Genomic DNA, 15629 nt, shown 5'->3' on the forward strand with positions numbered 1-15629 from the left:
AAGAAGGAGAATTCCAAAACACTTAATTGCACTCATGAGGAACCTATATATAGACCAAGAGGCAGTCTTTCAAGTTTCCTGAATAAACTGAATGCTTCGAAGGCTAGAGTAGCAGGGGCAGGGGTTTGGGGACCATGGTTTCAGGGGACAGCTCGGTCAATTGGCATAATAAAATCTATTAAGAAGATATTCTGCATCCCACTTTGGTGAGTGGCATCTGGAGTCTTAAACGCTAATGAGTGGCCATCTAAAGCACAATAAAAATAAGATTAAAAAAAAAAAAAAAAGGCAGTCTTTCAAATAGCACACGGGGTTACTGCGTGGTTTAAAATAAGGAAAGGTGTGTGTCAGGGTCGTGTTTGTTCACCACACTTAATCTGTATGCTGAGCAAACAATCCAAGAAGCTGGACTACACGAAGAAGGACGAACCATCAGGACTGGAGGAAGACTCACTAACAACCTACAATATGCAGATGACACAACCTTGCTTGCTGAAAGTGAAGAGGACATGGAGCACCTACTGACGAAGATCAAAGATTACAGTCTTTGGTATATATTACACCTCAATATAAAGAAAACAAGAATCCTCAAAACAGGACCAATAAGCAACATCATGAAAAATGGAGAAAATACTGAAGTGGTCAAGGATTTCATTTACTTGGATCCACGATCAATGCCCATGGAAGCAGCAGTCAGGAATCAAATGACATATTGCACTGGGCAAATCTGCTGCAAAAAAAAGTCTTAGAAGTGCTAAAAAGCAAAGATGTCACTTTTTTTTTTTTTTAAAGACTAAGGTGCACCTGACCCAAGCCATGATATTTTCAATTGCCTCATATGCATGCAAAAGCTGGACGATGAATACCAAAGACCAAAGAAGAATTGACGCCTTTGAATTATGGTGCCGGCAAACAATACTGGCTACACCATGGACTGCCAGAAGAACAAACAAATCTTTCTTGGAAGAAGTACAGCCAGAATGCTCTACAGAAGTGAGGATTCTGAGACTTCGTCTCAGGTACTCTGGACACGTTATCAGGAAAGACCAGTCCCTAGAGAAGGACATCATGCTTTGTAGAGGGTCAGTGAAATAGAGGAAGACCCTCAATGAGATGGATTGACACAGTGGCTGCAACAATGGGCTCAAACATGGCAAAGATTGTGAGGATAGCGCAGGACCAGTCAGTATTTCTTTCTTTGGTACATATGGTCACTATGAGTCAGAATAGACTGCATAGCACCTAACGACAACAGGCCACAGAACTATCTCAATGTAATGAAAACATCAACAGCCAAACGCCAAGGAAGAATTATCATAGTGTTTGGCAGCCTTTTATCAACTCTACTAACCTAAAAGACAGCAAATGGCCAAAATAAATGCCTAGAAAAAAGATAACATGTTTGTCAAAGAAAACTGAACAATTTATGTTGAAAGGTGGCTTTCATTTCTAACCCTCTGTTTTCACTCATTACTTGATATTACAAGTAGTCTTCGTTGTTGTTGTTAGACGCTGTCGAGTCAGTTCCGACTCACAGTGACCCCATGCACGACAGAATGAAACACCGCCGCCCGGTCCTGCGCCATCCTCACAATCACTGTTATGCTTGAGCCCATTGTTGCAGCCACTGTGTCAATCCATCTCATTGAGGGTCTTCCTCTTTTCCGCTGACACTGTACTTCACCAAGCATGATGAAAAGAATTAGCCAGTGAAAACTTTATGAGTAGCCACAAAAAAGTAGTCTTCAGGGCTAATACTTCCCTCGAAGCTTTTGTCATATGCAGTGGAAAAAGTTATATGAATTAAAGAAAAATGAGCTTTCCAAGCTTTAAAGTTCATTAAATGCACACAGTTCCAAGCGTCTAACATGCAATCTCCCCAGCCTGGGGCAGCCAAACACCATTCAGGGAAGAGACGGTGCTGTAACCTAAAATAATGGGACAACATGTTACTTCCCTGCGTAAGAGGACAAGAGCAATTTTAAGATGAGATTTGGGAAAAGGACAGATTAGGTTTTAAATTACGGTTCTCATGCTCTGAGGACAGCTTCACTTAATGAGGACTTGTTAAGGTTTCTTTTCTTATTTTCAATGAAATCTTAACTGGATAGGAACATGTGATGACAGTGTTGCATCAGGTCAGCCTTCTGCAGCGATGGCAGACCAAGTTGCAACCCTTGGCTTAGCCCAATAAAAGAAATGATTCTACAAACAATAATGTATAATATTGATGGACCACTGGTCTTCTATTCATTTTTCTACTCAGTTGCTTGTCTTTTTCTTACTGATTTTTATAGTTACTTATTTATTCCAAATGCTATTCCTTTGATTTTATACATTGTGAATTATAATTCTCCCAAACTGTGGCTTGATTTTTCACTTTCTTTACAGTGTTTTAATAAACTGAAGTTCTTCATTTTAACATACTTGTATTACTCTTTTTCTTTTAGGATTAGAACTTTTTGTATCTTAATAAATCTTCTATACCCAAACTAATAATAATTTATAATAATAATGCATATAAATCCTGTCCTCCTTAGAGGTAATTTTGTAAAGAGAAAGTTAGTGAAAACACTAAGATTCTGAGAGAGAGACCATGAGTGACTATACATATGAGTAGAACCAAAAAAAACAAACCAAACCCAGTGCCGTCGAGTTGATTCCGACTTATAGTGCCCCATAGGACAGAGTAGAACTGCCCCACAGAGTTTCCAAGGAGCGCCTCGTGGATTTGAACTGCCAACCCTTTGGTTAGCAGCCGTAGCACTTAAACACTATGCCACGTATTAGAGAATAAATGAGAAGCAGGGCAGATGGAATGACACACTGGCTTACACTGTCTTCCACTCTCCCATCTGCTTCTAAATGTGACCCTCAGGGGCTTTTTGGTCTCACCTCTTCCACAAAGCCCTCCTAACCATTCCAGACCACACCACTCTCTGCCTTCTCTGAAATCTTGTTGTGCTCATTACCTGAACTAGGTATTGCATAACTAAGCAATGACGCAAAGCTATGGGCCTGAGGTATGTGTGTTTTACCTCCCGGACTAGATTATAAGTGTGGTGAGAGAAGTTTCCAACCTTTGTATCCTCCTTCAAATCCTAGCAAACGTCCTAACAGGTGCTCAACTAGGACCTTTGCAATAAAGTGCCCCAGCAAAACCCTCCTCTTCTCATCCTGGCCCTGCCCCAGGACTCGTCCCCTTCCTATAGGCCTGTTCAAATTTAGGGCTAAGTACTCCCTAATTGGCCAAATTGCTCACAAAGGCTTGTTGTGTTTCCCAGACAGATGGGTGTATGACTCTGGGAATACCTGGTAGGAAAATAGAGCATATCTTCCTAATGTATGAATTTACTGAAAGATATGGGGGGAAATGATTTTTATATAAAAAATACAGATATCTCATGAAACTAAATGGAAATTTTGCACAAAGTTTGCAGTTTCGTGCTCTCTGTGCCTCTATTTCCTTATCTATAAAACGGGAGTACTAGCAGTACCTTCCTCAATAGTTGTCTTGATAGATTGCATTGTGAGGATCCAATGAGGAAACCCATGTAGAGCACTTTGCGTAGATTGGGAGCTCAGAAAATGTCATTTGCCATTATTATCATTTTTATTTTACTTTTAATGCTGAGAACTGTCTTATTTTTCTCTTCAGACACCTTCGCGACCTAATCCAGGTATGCAGGGGAGATAAGAACCTCTCTCCTTTCCACTACAATTCATTCGTCTTCATGGATTCTCGGATTTGTGGGTAAAGATTTAGCTGCAAGAAGATACGTATGTATTTTGCACTCACCAGGATGACTATTACTTAAAAAAAACAACAACAACAGAATATAAGTGTTGGCAAAGATGTCGAGAAATTGAAACTCCTGTCCATTGCTTGTGGGAATATAAAATGGTACAGGCACTGTGGAAAACGGTTTAGCACTTCCTCAAAAAGTTAAACATAGAATTACCATAAAAACCAAACCAAACCAAACCCAGGGCTGTCAAGTCGATTCCTACTCATAGCGACCCTATAGGATAGAGTAGAACTACCCCATAGAGTTTCCAAGGAGCGCCTGGCATTCGAACAGCCGATCCTTTGGTTAGCAGCCGTAGCACTTAACCACTACGCCACCAGGGTTACCATATGACCCAGCAATTCTATTTCCAGGTATATACTCAAAAGAATTGAAAACAGAAACACAAACAGATACCTGCACACCAATGTTTGCTGCAGCCTTATTCACTACAGCCAGAAGGTGGAAACGCTCAAGTGTCCATCAAGAGATGACTGGATAAACAAAATGTGGTTTATCCCTATAACGGAGTATTATTTGGCCATAAAGAGAAATGAAGTTTTGGTACATGCTACAACATGGATGAACCGTGAAAACATTATGCTAAGTGAAATAAGCCAGACACAAAGGGACAAATAATAAAATATTCTATGATCCCACTTATATGAAGTAGTTATGGGAAAAAAAAAACACTAAACCCGTTGCCACGGAGTTGACTCTGACTCATAGATACCCTGTAAGACAGAGAAGAACTGCCCTATGGGGTTTTCAAGGCTATAGATCTTTATGGAAGCAGACTGCCACATCTTTCCCCTGCAGAGCGGCTTGTGGATTTGAACCACAGACCTTTCAGTTAACAGCTGCGTGCTTAACCACTGTGCTACCAGGGCTCCTCATGAGATATCTAGAATAGGCAAATTCATAGAGACGGAAAGTAGATTAGTAGTTACCATGGGTTCGGGGGGAGGGAGGAAAGGGAAGTTAATGCTTAATGGGTACAGAGTTTCTGTTTGAGGTGATGAGAAAGCTTCTGGAAACAAATCATGGTGATGGTTGCACAACACTGTCAATATAATTAATGCCACTGAATTTACACTTAAAAATGATTAAAATGGCAAACTATATGTTATATACGTGCTGTTGTTTGGTGCCGTCGAGTCGCTTCTGACTCATAGCAACCCTATGTACAACAGAACAAAACACTGCCTGGTCTTGAGCCATCCTCATAATCGTTATTATGCCTGAGCCCATTGTTGCAACCCATCTCCCAGTCCTGCACCATCCTCAACAATCACTGTTATGCTTGAACCCATTGTTGCAGCCACTATGTCAATCTATCTCATTGAGGGTCTTCTTCTTTTTCACTGACCCTCAACTTTACCAAGCATGATGTCCTCCTCCAGGGACTGATTCCTCCTGGTAACATATCCAAAGTATGTGAGACGTAGTCTTCACTGTCCTTGCTTCTAAGGAGCATTCTGGTTGTACGTCTTCCAAGATGGATTTGTTTGTTCTTTTGGCAGTCCATGGTATATTCAATATTCTTCACCAAAACCACAATTCAAAGGTGTCAATTCTTCTTTGTCTTCCTACTCATTGTCCAGCTTTCACATGCATATGAGGCAACTAAAAACATCATGGTTTGGGTGAGGTGCACCTTAAGTCTTCAAGGTGACATCTTTGCTTTTCAACACTTTGCTTTACCCCCATGCATCTATTGGTTTATTGTACTGCAGAGGCTTGTGTGTTGCTATGATGCTGGAAGCTATGCCACTGGTATTCAAATACCAGCAGGGTACCCATCGCAGACAGGTTCCAGCTGAGCTTCCAGACTGAGACAGACTAGGAAGAAGGACCCAGTAGTCTACTTCTGAAAAGAATTACCCAGTGAAAACCTTACTAACATGTTATATATAGTGCACTACAATTAAAAAAAAAAAAAAAAAAGAATACTCATATATCTAATGAGGTGATAGACTAAGAAAAAAACAGTTAACTAAGGAAGGTAGAAGCCACTGCACAAGGCACGGTGGAAGCCAAAAAGAGCATGGCTAGTCCCAGAGAAAAACTGAGGCTAAGCTGAATAACTAGAGGTAACCTGAGTACAGGTTTTCCTAAGGATAAATAATGTCAAATTTAGCCTGAATTCACCAGCTATGGAAATACAAAATTGTAGCCCAGTAACAGTGACAGCACAAGGTTCTTCCTGTTTCAAACCCAAGTGTTCTGGTTTACATTTCTGAAAGTTCTTCAGGAAAATGTCTAAGTATCTCAAGGCCTGGCATGAAACACCCTGCAGTCTAATTCCCCATGGTATATATGCTCACAGAACTTCCATCGTTCCCTGCCCTAAACAAATGAACTGTTGGCTTGGGCTGACCAAGGCAACAGTAACCTCTTATGACATCAGAAAGACAAGAACTCCTAGACAAACCAGTCACATCGCTTCGGGTGCTGATCACCTATGCCCGCAAAAGCATCTCACTTCCCTCACAAGTCAATGAAGAGCTGGCAAAAAGAATCAGACCCTGACACGCTTCAGTAAGCCTTACAAGAATCAAGGGTACAAGACTGTAACATTAACTTTAGTATATTTTAACTACTAGGGTAGGGAGAACTAGCCTCCTTCCTCTATAACCTGAGTTTTCTTCCCCAGTGTAGACACTACGGACCAATCCATACACTTACCCTGTTCAAAAATTCCAAATCTCACGTTATCCCAGCATTTCTTGGGCTCTCCTCCTCCCAAGGTCCCAAAGCTGGAAGAGGAAGGCAGGGAAGGGCCTCTCGTGAGAAAGTTTGGAAAAGCATTTGAAGCAAGTCTGGAAAAGGTTGCCTGGAGACCAGATGATCTCAACCTTCAGTTGCCATAGCAACAGTATGGCTCCTTCTATTGTACCTATAAGGTTAGCCCCAATCATCTAAGGCTAGCAGTAACTTTTCTGGTTCAAAATGGAGTCTCTTAGGTAATCAACGATTCCTATCCCCCAACAACACAACACAACTTTATAAATATTTAATATATGCTTCCTGATAGTGACAGAATTGGAAAGTCAGAATTTCTACATTTAGAGATAGCAGGCTGAAGAAAAAATTAGATAAAACTTATACAAATTCAATTTTAGAAAACAGCTCCTAGTTATTCAGAACTACAAACACAGACAACCATAGTTAACTACTATTCAGCAGGGCCCTGAGCATTTCTTTCCTTTAAAACATCTACCTGTTCAGCCAGGATATGCTCTGCTGGTAGGTACCTGGGCTGTTGCTACAGTAGATTCTCAGCAAAGGAACAAGTGGTCAGAAAGTGGGAAATAACTCAATAGGGGCCTGAGCCACAACGTGGCTGAGGGGCAGGAAATGTGATCCTGTCAGCAGGATGAATAGGGAAACCATTCCCAGGCATGTACAGACAGGCCACTCGGGCAGAAATTGAAAAATCGGCTGTTGTGTTGTTGCTCTCGTTAGTTGTCCTCAAGTTGCCCCCAAGGCGCAGTGACCCCACGCACAGCAGGATAGAACCACTGAGGGCCGCAGGATTTCACTGGCTGATTTTCCTTAAGTAGATCACCAGATCTTCCCTCCTATTCTGTCTTAGTCTGGAACCTCCACCGAAGCCTGTTCAGCACCACAGCAATACGCGAGCCTCCACTGACACACGAGCCATGGCTGCACTTGAAGTGCATTGGCTGGAACTAAACATGGGTCTCCCACATGGAAAGTAGGAATTTTACCACTGAACCACCACAGTCTCTCTAATCTATCCCTCTTTCTCTCTCGTGCAGGCTACAAACGCTTCATAATTTCTCATTTCTCACATCTCCTGTTCAATAACAAATAGGCAAAGTAGCACTTGGGCTCCCTTTGAATCCAGTAGGGCTGCATCAGTCAGCTGGAACCTCGTGAACAGTATATCACCAATAACTTTTTTAAAGTATATTAACGGCATTAAAAAGAATGAGGCATAGTTGTGATGCTGGCAAATGTTTTAGTATGTATATTTTCACCACAATTAAAAAAAGAATGAGGGATATACTACATACTTGGAAACTCTATGGGGCAGTTCTACTCTGTCCTATAGGGTCGCTATGAGTCGGAATCAACTTGACAGCACTGGGTAATACAGAATAACCAAGATGCATAATTAAGTGAAAAAAGTAAGTTGAAAAAAGAAGCAAAAGCTGTAGAATAGTATGAATGGTATTATTCTTTTTATAAAGGGAAAAAAGATATATATGTGTATACAAAACACCCACTTGCATAGCACTGAAAATTTTTAGAAGCATATATATAAGAAACTACTAAAACTGGTTATCTGCAGACTGGTAAGCGATAAGGGAGAAGAAAAGAGCTTAACTTCTCTGTGCTCTCATTTATTTAAGGTGAAAAAATATGTATATTATAAACATATTCATATATGCACTTATGTAGCATTAAAAATTTCTAGAATCAGGTGCAAGAATATGTTAACAGTTATCAGTACAGAGTAATGAGAAGAGGTGGGAGAAGGAAAGTGGACCTAACTAGTACCTACTTCACCAGTTTGTGTAATGCTTAAAGTATACATCATGTACAGACATTGCTTTTATAATTTAAAAAATGTTAAATGCTTAAGTCCATTGTTGCAGCCACTGTGTCAATCCATCTTATTGAGGGTTTTCCTATTTTTTGCTGACCCTCTACTTTACCAAGCATGACGCTCTTCTCCAGGGACTGATCCCTCCTGACAACTTGTCCAAAGTATGTGAGACACAGTCTCACCATCTTTGCTTCCAAGGGGCATTCTGGTTGTACTTCTTCCAAGACAGACTTGTTCGTTCTTTTGGCAGTCCACGGTATACTCAACATTCTTCTCCAACACCACAATGCAAAGGCATCAATTCTTCTTCGGTTTTCTTTATTCATCATCCAGCTTTCACATGCAGAGGAGGCAACTGAAAACACCATGGCTTGGGTCAGGCGCACCTTAGTCTTCAAGGTGACATCTTTGCTTTTCGACACTTGAAAGAGGTCTTTTGCAGTAGACTTGCCCGATGCAATGCATCTTCTGATTTCTCGACTGCTGCTTCCACGGCTGTTGATTGTGGGTTCAAGTAAAATGAAATCCTTAACAACCTCAATCTCCTTTCTGTTTATCATGACGTTGCTTATTGGTCCAGTTGTGACGATTTTTGTTTTCTTTATGTTGAGGTGTAATCCACACTGAAGGATGTGGTCTTTCACCTTCATCAGTTAAGTGCTTCAAGTACTATATGCCAATTATTTTGTTTCTTCAATTATGTTCTCATTCTATCCCCACTTCAATCTCATTAGGAAGATTCTATATTACAGATGATAAAATAGGTTTGAAGAGGAAGTATTTTAAGGGCAGAAATTTTTTCTATCTTGTTCACCACAGTATTCTCAGCACCTCAAACACTACTTGGCAGAGACGGACACTCATTTATTTTTTGAATGAATGAAGGAATTTCCCAAGTCAAACAGCTGGTAAGTGGTAGAGCTGGAATTCCAACACAAGTCTGACTCCAGAACCCAAGCTTTTAATCACTATGTAAAAATTCCCAAACCTTTTTTTTTTGGGGGGGGGGCGGCGGTGGGGGGTGGGTGGAGGTAGGGTGGGTAACATTTCACTTTGATATAATTTCAAACATATAGAAAACTTTGGGAGGATAGTACAAGGAACTGCCATATACAATTTACCCAGGTTCACTAATTGTTCAACATTTTGCCCCACTGTAAGCCTTTTAAACTCAACAGGTTTATTGAGCACATCAGTATACACCTGAAGTTTTGCTCCTGTGTAATAGGGCCTGCCTAGCTTTATGTCAAACCCCCTTCTCTTACCTCTTTCTTCCCATCCCTCCCAGGCCCAAATCTCCAGCCCCTACCCCAACTGGATACCCTCATCACTAGCTCCAATCTCCTTGTGTCTACTCCTTAATACTCCCCCTGCCCCATCCACCCCCCAGGATCCCTCTGGGGCACCACCCATAGGCCCTGCTTCCTTCCTGGTGCTCTGTACTCGGGCTACAGGGCCTGAGGCATGGTAGCACAAGGGATTGCACAAAGCCAACTACAAAAAGGAGGCAGTATTCTCACGGGATCCATTATGAGGAATGATAAAGATAAGAGGTTATATTAAAATAAAATTCCTGAAATACTAAAAATAGGCAAAATAGAAAAAAGAGAGCAAAAATGCTTCAATAGGATTACATATCCAACTATGTGAAATGATGGAAATCTGACAGATGCTCACTGTTAAAATATTGACAGACACACCGTCATGACATAATAACTCTACTTCAAGGGAGTATAACCTAGGAAAAATAATTCCAAATATAGAAAGAACTTTTATGATATTTAGTTTGGGGTTATTTATAATAGGGAAAATTGACAATCTCTCATCCACCAACTGTTATTTTGGTACATTTAGACAATGAAATATTGAGCAGCTCTCAAAACAAAACCATATAATGGTAAAGTGTTTAAAATGTTAATTGCTAAAAGGATTACAAATTTTCATGTATAACATTACGAAAGCTACATATGTATTTTTTAATGCACAGAACACATACTGTGAGGACATACATTAAAATGTTAACAGTGTTTATCTCTACGTGTCTTTGTTTTCATCATTATACTTGGCTGCAGAACCCACGTTTTCTACAGTAAGCATGTATTACTTATGTAAACCAGAGGATATGAATTTAGACAGATACAATATAAATTGATCATTGAGAAAACAGTCCCAAAATCAGAATTCTTATTCCCATAATGATATCAATCACCAACTTTTAAATTTCTTTCAGGAAAACTTTTTTGCCAGCTTTACTGGGCTCAGAGAATGCTTTGACGAGAGCATGTATGAAAAGATATCAAAATTTCATTGCAACTACCTAGCCAACTCTAAAACGGCAATTTCCAATAATCCCTAATACCTCAAGTCACAGTGTTCAAAGCATCCTAATCCGTTTCTATCACTGCTATTGTTTCGGCAATTGCTTGCCTGTTGATGGCTGGGATAATGCAGAAGTCGTATACTGGCTGTACCACTTTAGGAGTGAGGTGATAATACCCAGTACAGTAATCTCTACCTATCCAAGTACCTGTGAGGCCTAAGAAACACCATTTGATTAAAAGCAAAAAAAAGGGGGGTGGAGGGAGGGCACAGGCAAATCCTTGAGGGCTAAGACAGGTTACGTAGCACCCTGGAATGTTTGGAGGGCTAGCAGCCCACAAAGGTGGCAGCTCTCTGTGTTACAAAGAAGCAAGCACCAGCTATCAGGATTTGCTGAAGGGAAACAATCTATGGATTTATGTGCTTTATAACAGGATTTTCCTGTATTATAGAACCAACACATTGACACTACTGTTGGGATACACAAGAAAAACAATTTGCTTTAAAAGGAGTTTCCCAAAAGACAATTCTCATATCACTAGTGGTATCCAAGGTGGATTTTAGGTGGTACAGGACATGATTATAGGTAGTACACAGACATTGAGTAACATCAAAATCCACAGGAGAAAATAGTCCCACCATTACTGAACATTTTGATCAAAGATTCTATAGAAGACAAAAAGGGGATAAATGCAGAATAGAATTTCAAATTCTCATGTACTCTAGACTTTCTGGAACCATGGGGACTGGATGGATTCCTGAAACTATTGCCCTAAGATAATCTTTAACACTTAAAAATGTCCCGATGTCTTCTTAAAATCAAACAATAGTTTAGCTTAACTAGTAAAAAAATGTCTGCTTTGATCATTATGCTCTTTTAAGAACTATCTGTAATGAATCAAAATGACAACAGCAACTTGAGAGATTAGATAGGAACCTTCAGGGGCAGTGAGTTTATGTTAATGGGTGAGGGACAACTCAGAAAGGAGGGTGAGAATAGTTGCACAACTCCAAGAATGCAATCAATGTCACTGAATTGTACATGTAGAAACTGCTGAATTGGTGTATGGTTTGCTGCGTACATTCCCAACAATAACAAAATAACACTACAAAAATAAATTAGTCCCTTTTCAAGTCTTTTCAAAAATTCAGTTTCTTTCAAGGAGAAAGTCTCACTTAGGTAATAGTATTTCTTTATCATTTGCTAATCTCCCTTTTAAATAAAGAAAAAACAGGCCAAAGTTTCGGAACCTTCCATGAGCAACAGTCCTCCTGATTATGAGAGTGAACTCTAGAATAAAATGGCCTGGGTTTGTGCCTACTGTCACTTGATAATTGTGTGTAACCAATTACTTCACCTCTCTGTGCCTCAGTTTCTTCATGTGCACAGTGAAGATAATAATAGTACTTAACTCAGAGTTGGTGTAAGGATTGAATGAACTAATTCAAGCACAGTGCTCAGAACTTTGGTACATAATAAATAAACAGTAGTTATTACTGTTATTTTGGTATTTTTGTTTTTTGGTTTGGTTGATCTTCTACCTGTGATACTAGTTTTCTATTTACAGTGATAACAAAAAGTTCCTTCTTAAAGTAACTTAAGTTAAAAAAAAAAAAAAAAGGTTCATATAAAGAAAAGCACAGAGGTTGTCCACATTACGGAGCCTTAATACAAGGTCGACTCACCAGGGCTGAGCCACACCACACAGGAATGAAAGTTCTTTCCTATTCCCCAAAAGCCTAACTTTTCTCCAAGATGAGAAGCCTTCACTTTTTAATTATTACCCAGGATTCCTTAGTATTCATACTCCTAGCAAGATGAGGAGGGCATTTGACAGGTGCAAACTCTACTCATGAGTCCCCTTTTCTTACAACTTCTCTGTCCAGCCCAGACTTCCAATCACCAGAACAAAAAAAAAAGCTGGAGAACGGAGTGTTCTCACCACTCACTGGTATCCCAGTGAGAAGCACTTGGGGCAGGAGCCAACTGACCTTCAGGGCTTTGAAGATGACCCCTGGGTGCCGGGGAGAACGGGTGGTATTGTTCTCTAGTTGCTGCTCCAAAGCACGCCGGAGCCCAGAGAAGTCTGTGGGGGGGTTGTAAGTCCTTGTTCCCTTGTAGTGAATGGAACTGAAGGCTTCAGGGAAGCGGCCCAGCTTCCGGAACCGGTCCTGGATGAGCTTCTCTGGCACCTCTGAGGGATGATCTGTAGAAGCGGAAATTGCGGCACATGAGTAGTCACTTCTTTTTTTTCTAAGTTACCTTTCATTATAAAAGTAATACGTAGTCTGACTCCTTACATATAAAGTACGTAAACAGGCAGAACTAATCTACGTTGTTAGAATTCAGCTTACCCTTCTCCAGAAGGAAGCGTGAGGAGGACTCATGTGGCTGGTGCTTGTGTTTCTTGATTTGGTACTGATTACATGGGTGTGTTCAAGTAGTGAAAATTCACCAAGCTGTACAATTTTTTTTAATTGAGATGAAATTCACGTAACAAAACTATTTTAAAATGTACAGTTCAGTGGCATTTAGTACATTCACAATGTTGTACAACCATCACCTCCTTCTGGCTCCAAAACATTTTTATCACCTCAAAAGAAACTTCCCATCTTCCCCTTCCTGCAGCCCCTGGCAATCACTGATCTGCTTCCCATCTCTATGGATTTGTCTATTCTGGATATTTCATATAAATGGAATCATATGCGTCTGGCTTCTTTCACTTTTTTCACTTAGCAGAATGTTTTTGAGGTTCATCCACACTGTAGCATGTATCAGTAATTCCTTTTTATGGCTGAGTAATATTCCACTGGATGGCTAGATCACATCTGTTGATAGACATTTAGGTTGTTTCCACCTTTTGGTTACTGTTAAGAATGCTGCTATGAACATTGGTGTACAAGCATTTGTCTGAATATGTGTTTTCAATTCTTTTGGGTATATACCTACAAGTGGAATTGCTGGGTCATATGATAATTCAAACTTTTTGTGGAATCATCAAAATGCTTTTTCTAAAGCTATACTCTTTTGATATGATACTCACTTTTCTACACGTATGCTTCAATTCTATACTTCAGTTAAGGGCCTAAAAAATAATCTGCTCATTATAAAAAGAAAAAAAAAACAAAGCATAAAAGTAATGTTATGTTCTCTGTTCCCTCCTACCTCCCAAAGGTAACTAAAGCTCAGCATTCGCCCTTTCAGACTCTTTTTGTCCACACACTTACCAACACATACATGTGATTTGCTTCTATTACTCGATAACAGACTGTGCCCTTGTCATGATATATTCTGAGAAGTTCCTTATTCTTTTTAACAGCTACACGGTATTCCACCCAGAGGACATATTTAACCAGTCACCTACTAACAAACGCTTACAATTTACAGCTACTTTGAAAACTCTGGTCTTGTGCTGACAAAGGTGTGAGAAAACTACCGACACACAAGGTATTAGCTTGCCCACAGTTTCACCAACATTTGTATAGAAATTCGGCAGTGGTAGTACTCAGTAGGTGGACTCAATATATGTTTTGGATGCAAAAATTGTAAAGATCAAAAGTGGTTATCAATGTACTGATCACAGAAGGCATCCTAAAGGCAGCATTTCTCACCTCCTTTCCATACTCCATAGCCATTTTCTAAGGAGTCTCTTCTTCCTCCAGTTGCCCAACTAACAGGGGTTCTTCCATCACCAAATCTCCATTCGGAACATTTGGATTTCTCATTTTCCTATAGGTCATGAGTCACCGGTACCACCAGGAATCAACTGGTCCCAGGCTCCTTCAGATTCTACTTCCTAATATTGCCCCACTGTCCACTGCCCTTCAACTGCCACTGCCTTGGCTCAGTCCCCATCACTTCTCACTTAAGTACCATGATAACCTCCTGACTGGTCCCCCTGCCTCCAGGCATGCCCCTATAATTCATTCTACCACAGGCTGCCAGGGTGATCTTTTACAAATATAGATTCCCTGCTTAAATCCTTCAGGGGCTCTGATCATACTTCAGAATGTATCAAGGCCAACCATAATCTAATCACTGAGTACCTCCACCACTCCTCCCACACAATCTATGCTCCAGACGCACTGAGCCTCTCCATTTATTTGTTCACCAAACATTTGATGACATCCTACTGTGTGTCAATCGCTGATCCAGGCTATTTAGATACAGCAGTGAATAAGACAGGCAAGGTTACTGCCTTCATGGAGTTTCCATTCTAATGGGAAAAGACCAAGAATGAGTAAGCAAACATACAGGATGATTTCGAAGACTGATAGGTGCTCTGATGGAAATAAACAGGAAATGTAATGAGAGTGTAGCCACTAGGGTGTAGGAGGGACGACTTTATAGGGGATAGTCAGGAGATGCTTCATGGGTGACAGTTGAGCTGAATCTGAAAAATGCCTGGATAACTAGGGGAAGAGTATCCCAAACAGACAGAGCAGCATATGATAAAGCTACCACAGAAAAGACTGGTATGGCTAGTAGAGAGAATGAACACACACACACACCAATGTGCGGTGTGTATGTGTGTATTTGTGTGTGTGCTGTTCAGTGGTGGGGAAGGGTAACTACAGAATAGGGAGGAGAACTAAGAAGGTTAGAGGCGTAGGTAGGATTTAGAGTGAATATACCATATTTAGGAGTTTGAATATAGGAGAAAGCCACTGACAGGTATGTGATGGCAGGAGTGTGACATGACCTGAATTTAAACTTTTAAAAAGATCACTCTGGATGCTGCGAGGGCACTGAAGGGGGCTAAAATGTAATTTAGGAAGTTACTATAGAACTAGGGTCCCTGGGTGGCACAAACAATTAAGTGCTCGACTACCAGCTAAAAGGCTAGCAGTTCAAACTCACCCAGAGGTACCTCAGAAGACACACCGAACGATCTGTTTCCAAAAGGTCACAACCTCGAAAACCCTATGGAGCAGTTCTACTC

The 15629-nt window shown here is 40.5% G+C and overlaps 1 protein-coding gene across 5 annotated transcripts in view; it reads right to left on the reverse strand.

The window, feature by feature from the left end:
• The window catches only part of ZFYVE1 (zinc finger FYVE-type containing 1), a 55013-nt gene that overhangs the window by 12810 nt on the left and 26574 nt on the right, over window positions 1–15629 (reverse strand). For 4 of the 5 annotated variants that reach the window (XM_003408744.4, XM_023546342.2, XM_023546345.2 and 1 more), the window contains one exon: window positions 12679–12893. In XM_003408744.4, coding sequence (XP_003408792.2) covers window positions 12679–12893 — 215 coding nt within the window. Of the gene's footprint in view, window positions 1–6476; window positions 6496–12678; window positions 12894–15629 lie in introns of those variants that run through there. The other variant, XM_010588724.3, reaches the window with a different exon arrangement.

Source organism: Loxodonta africana, chromosome 10 (assembly GCF_030014295.1).
Source record: "Loxodonta africana isolate mLoxAfr1 chromosome 10, mLoxAfr1.hap2, whole genome shotgun sequence".
In the NCBI taxonomy this organism is placed as follows: Eukaryota; Metazoa; Chordata; class Mammalia; order Proboscidea; family Elephantidae; genus Loxodonta; species Loxodonta africana.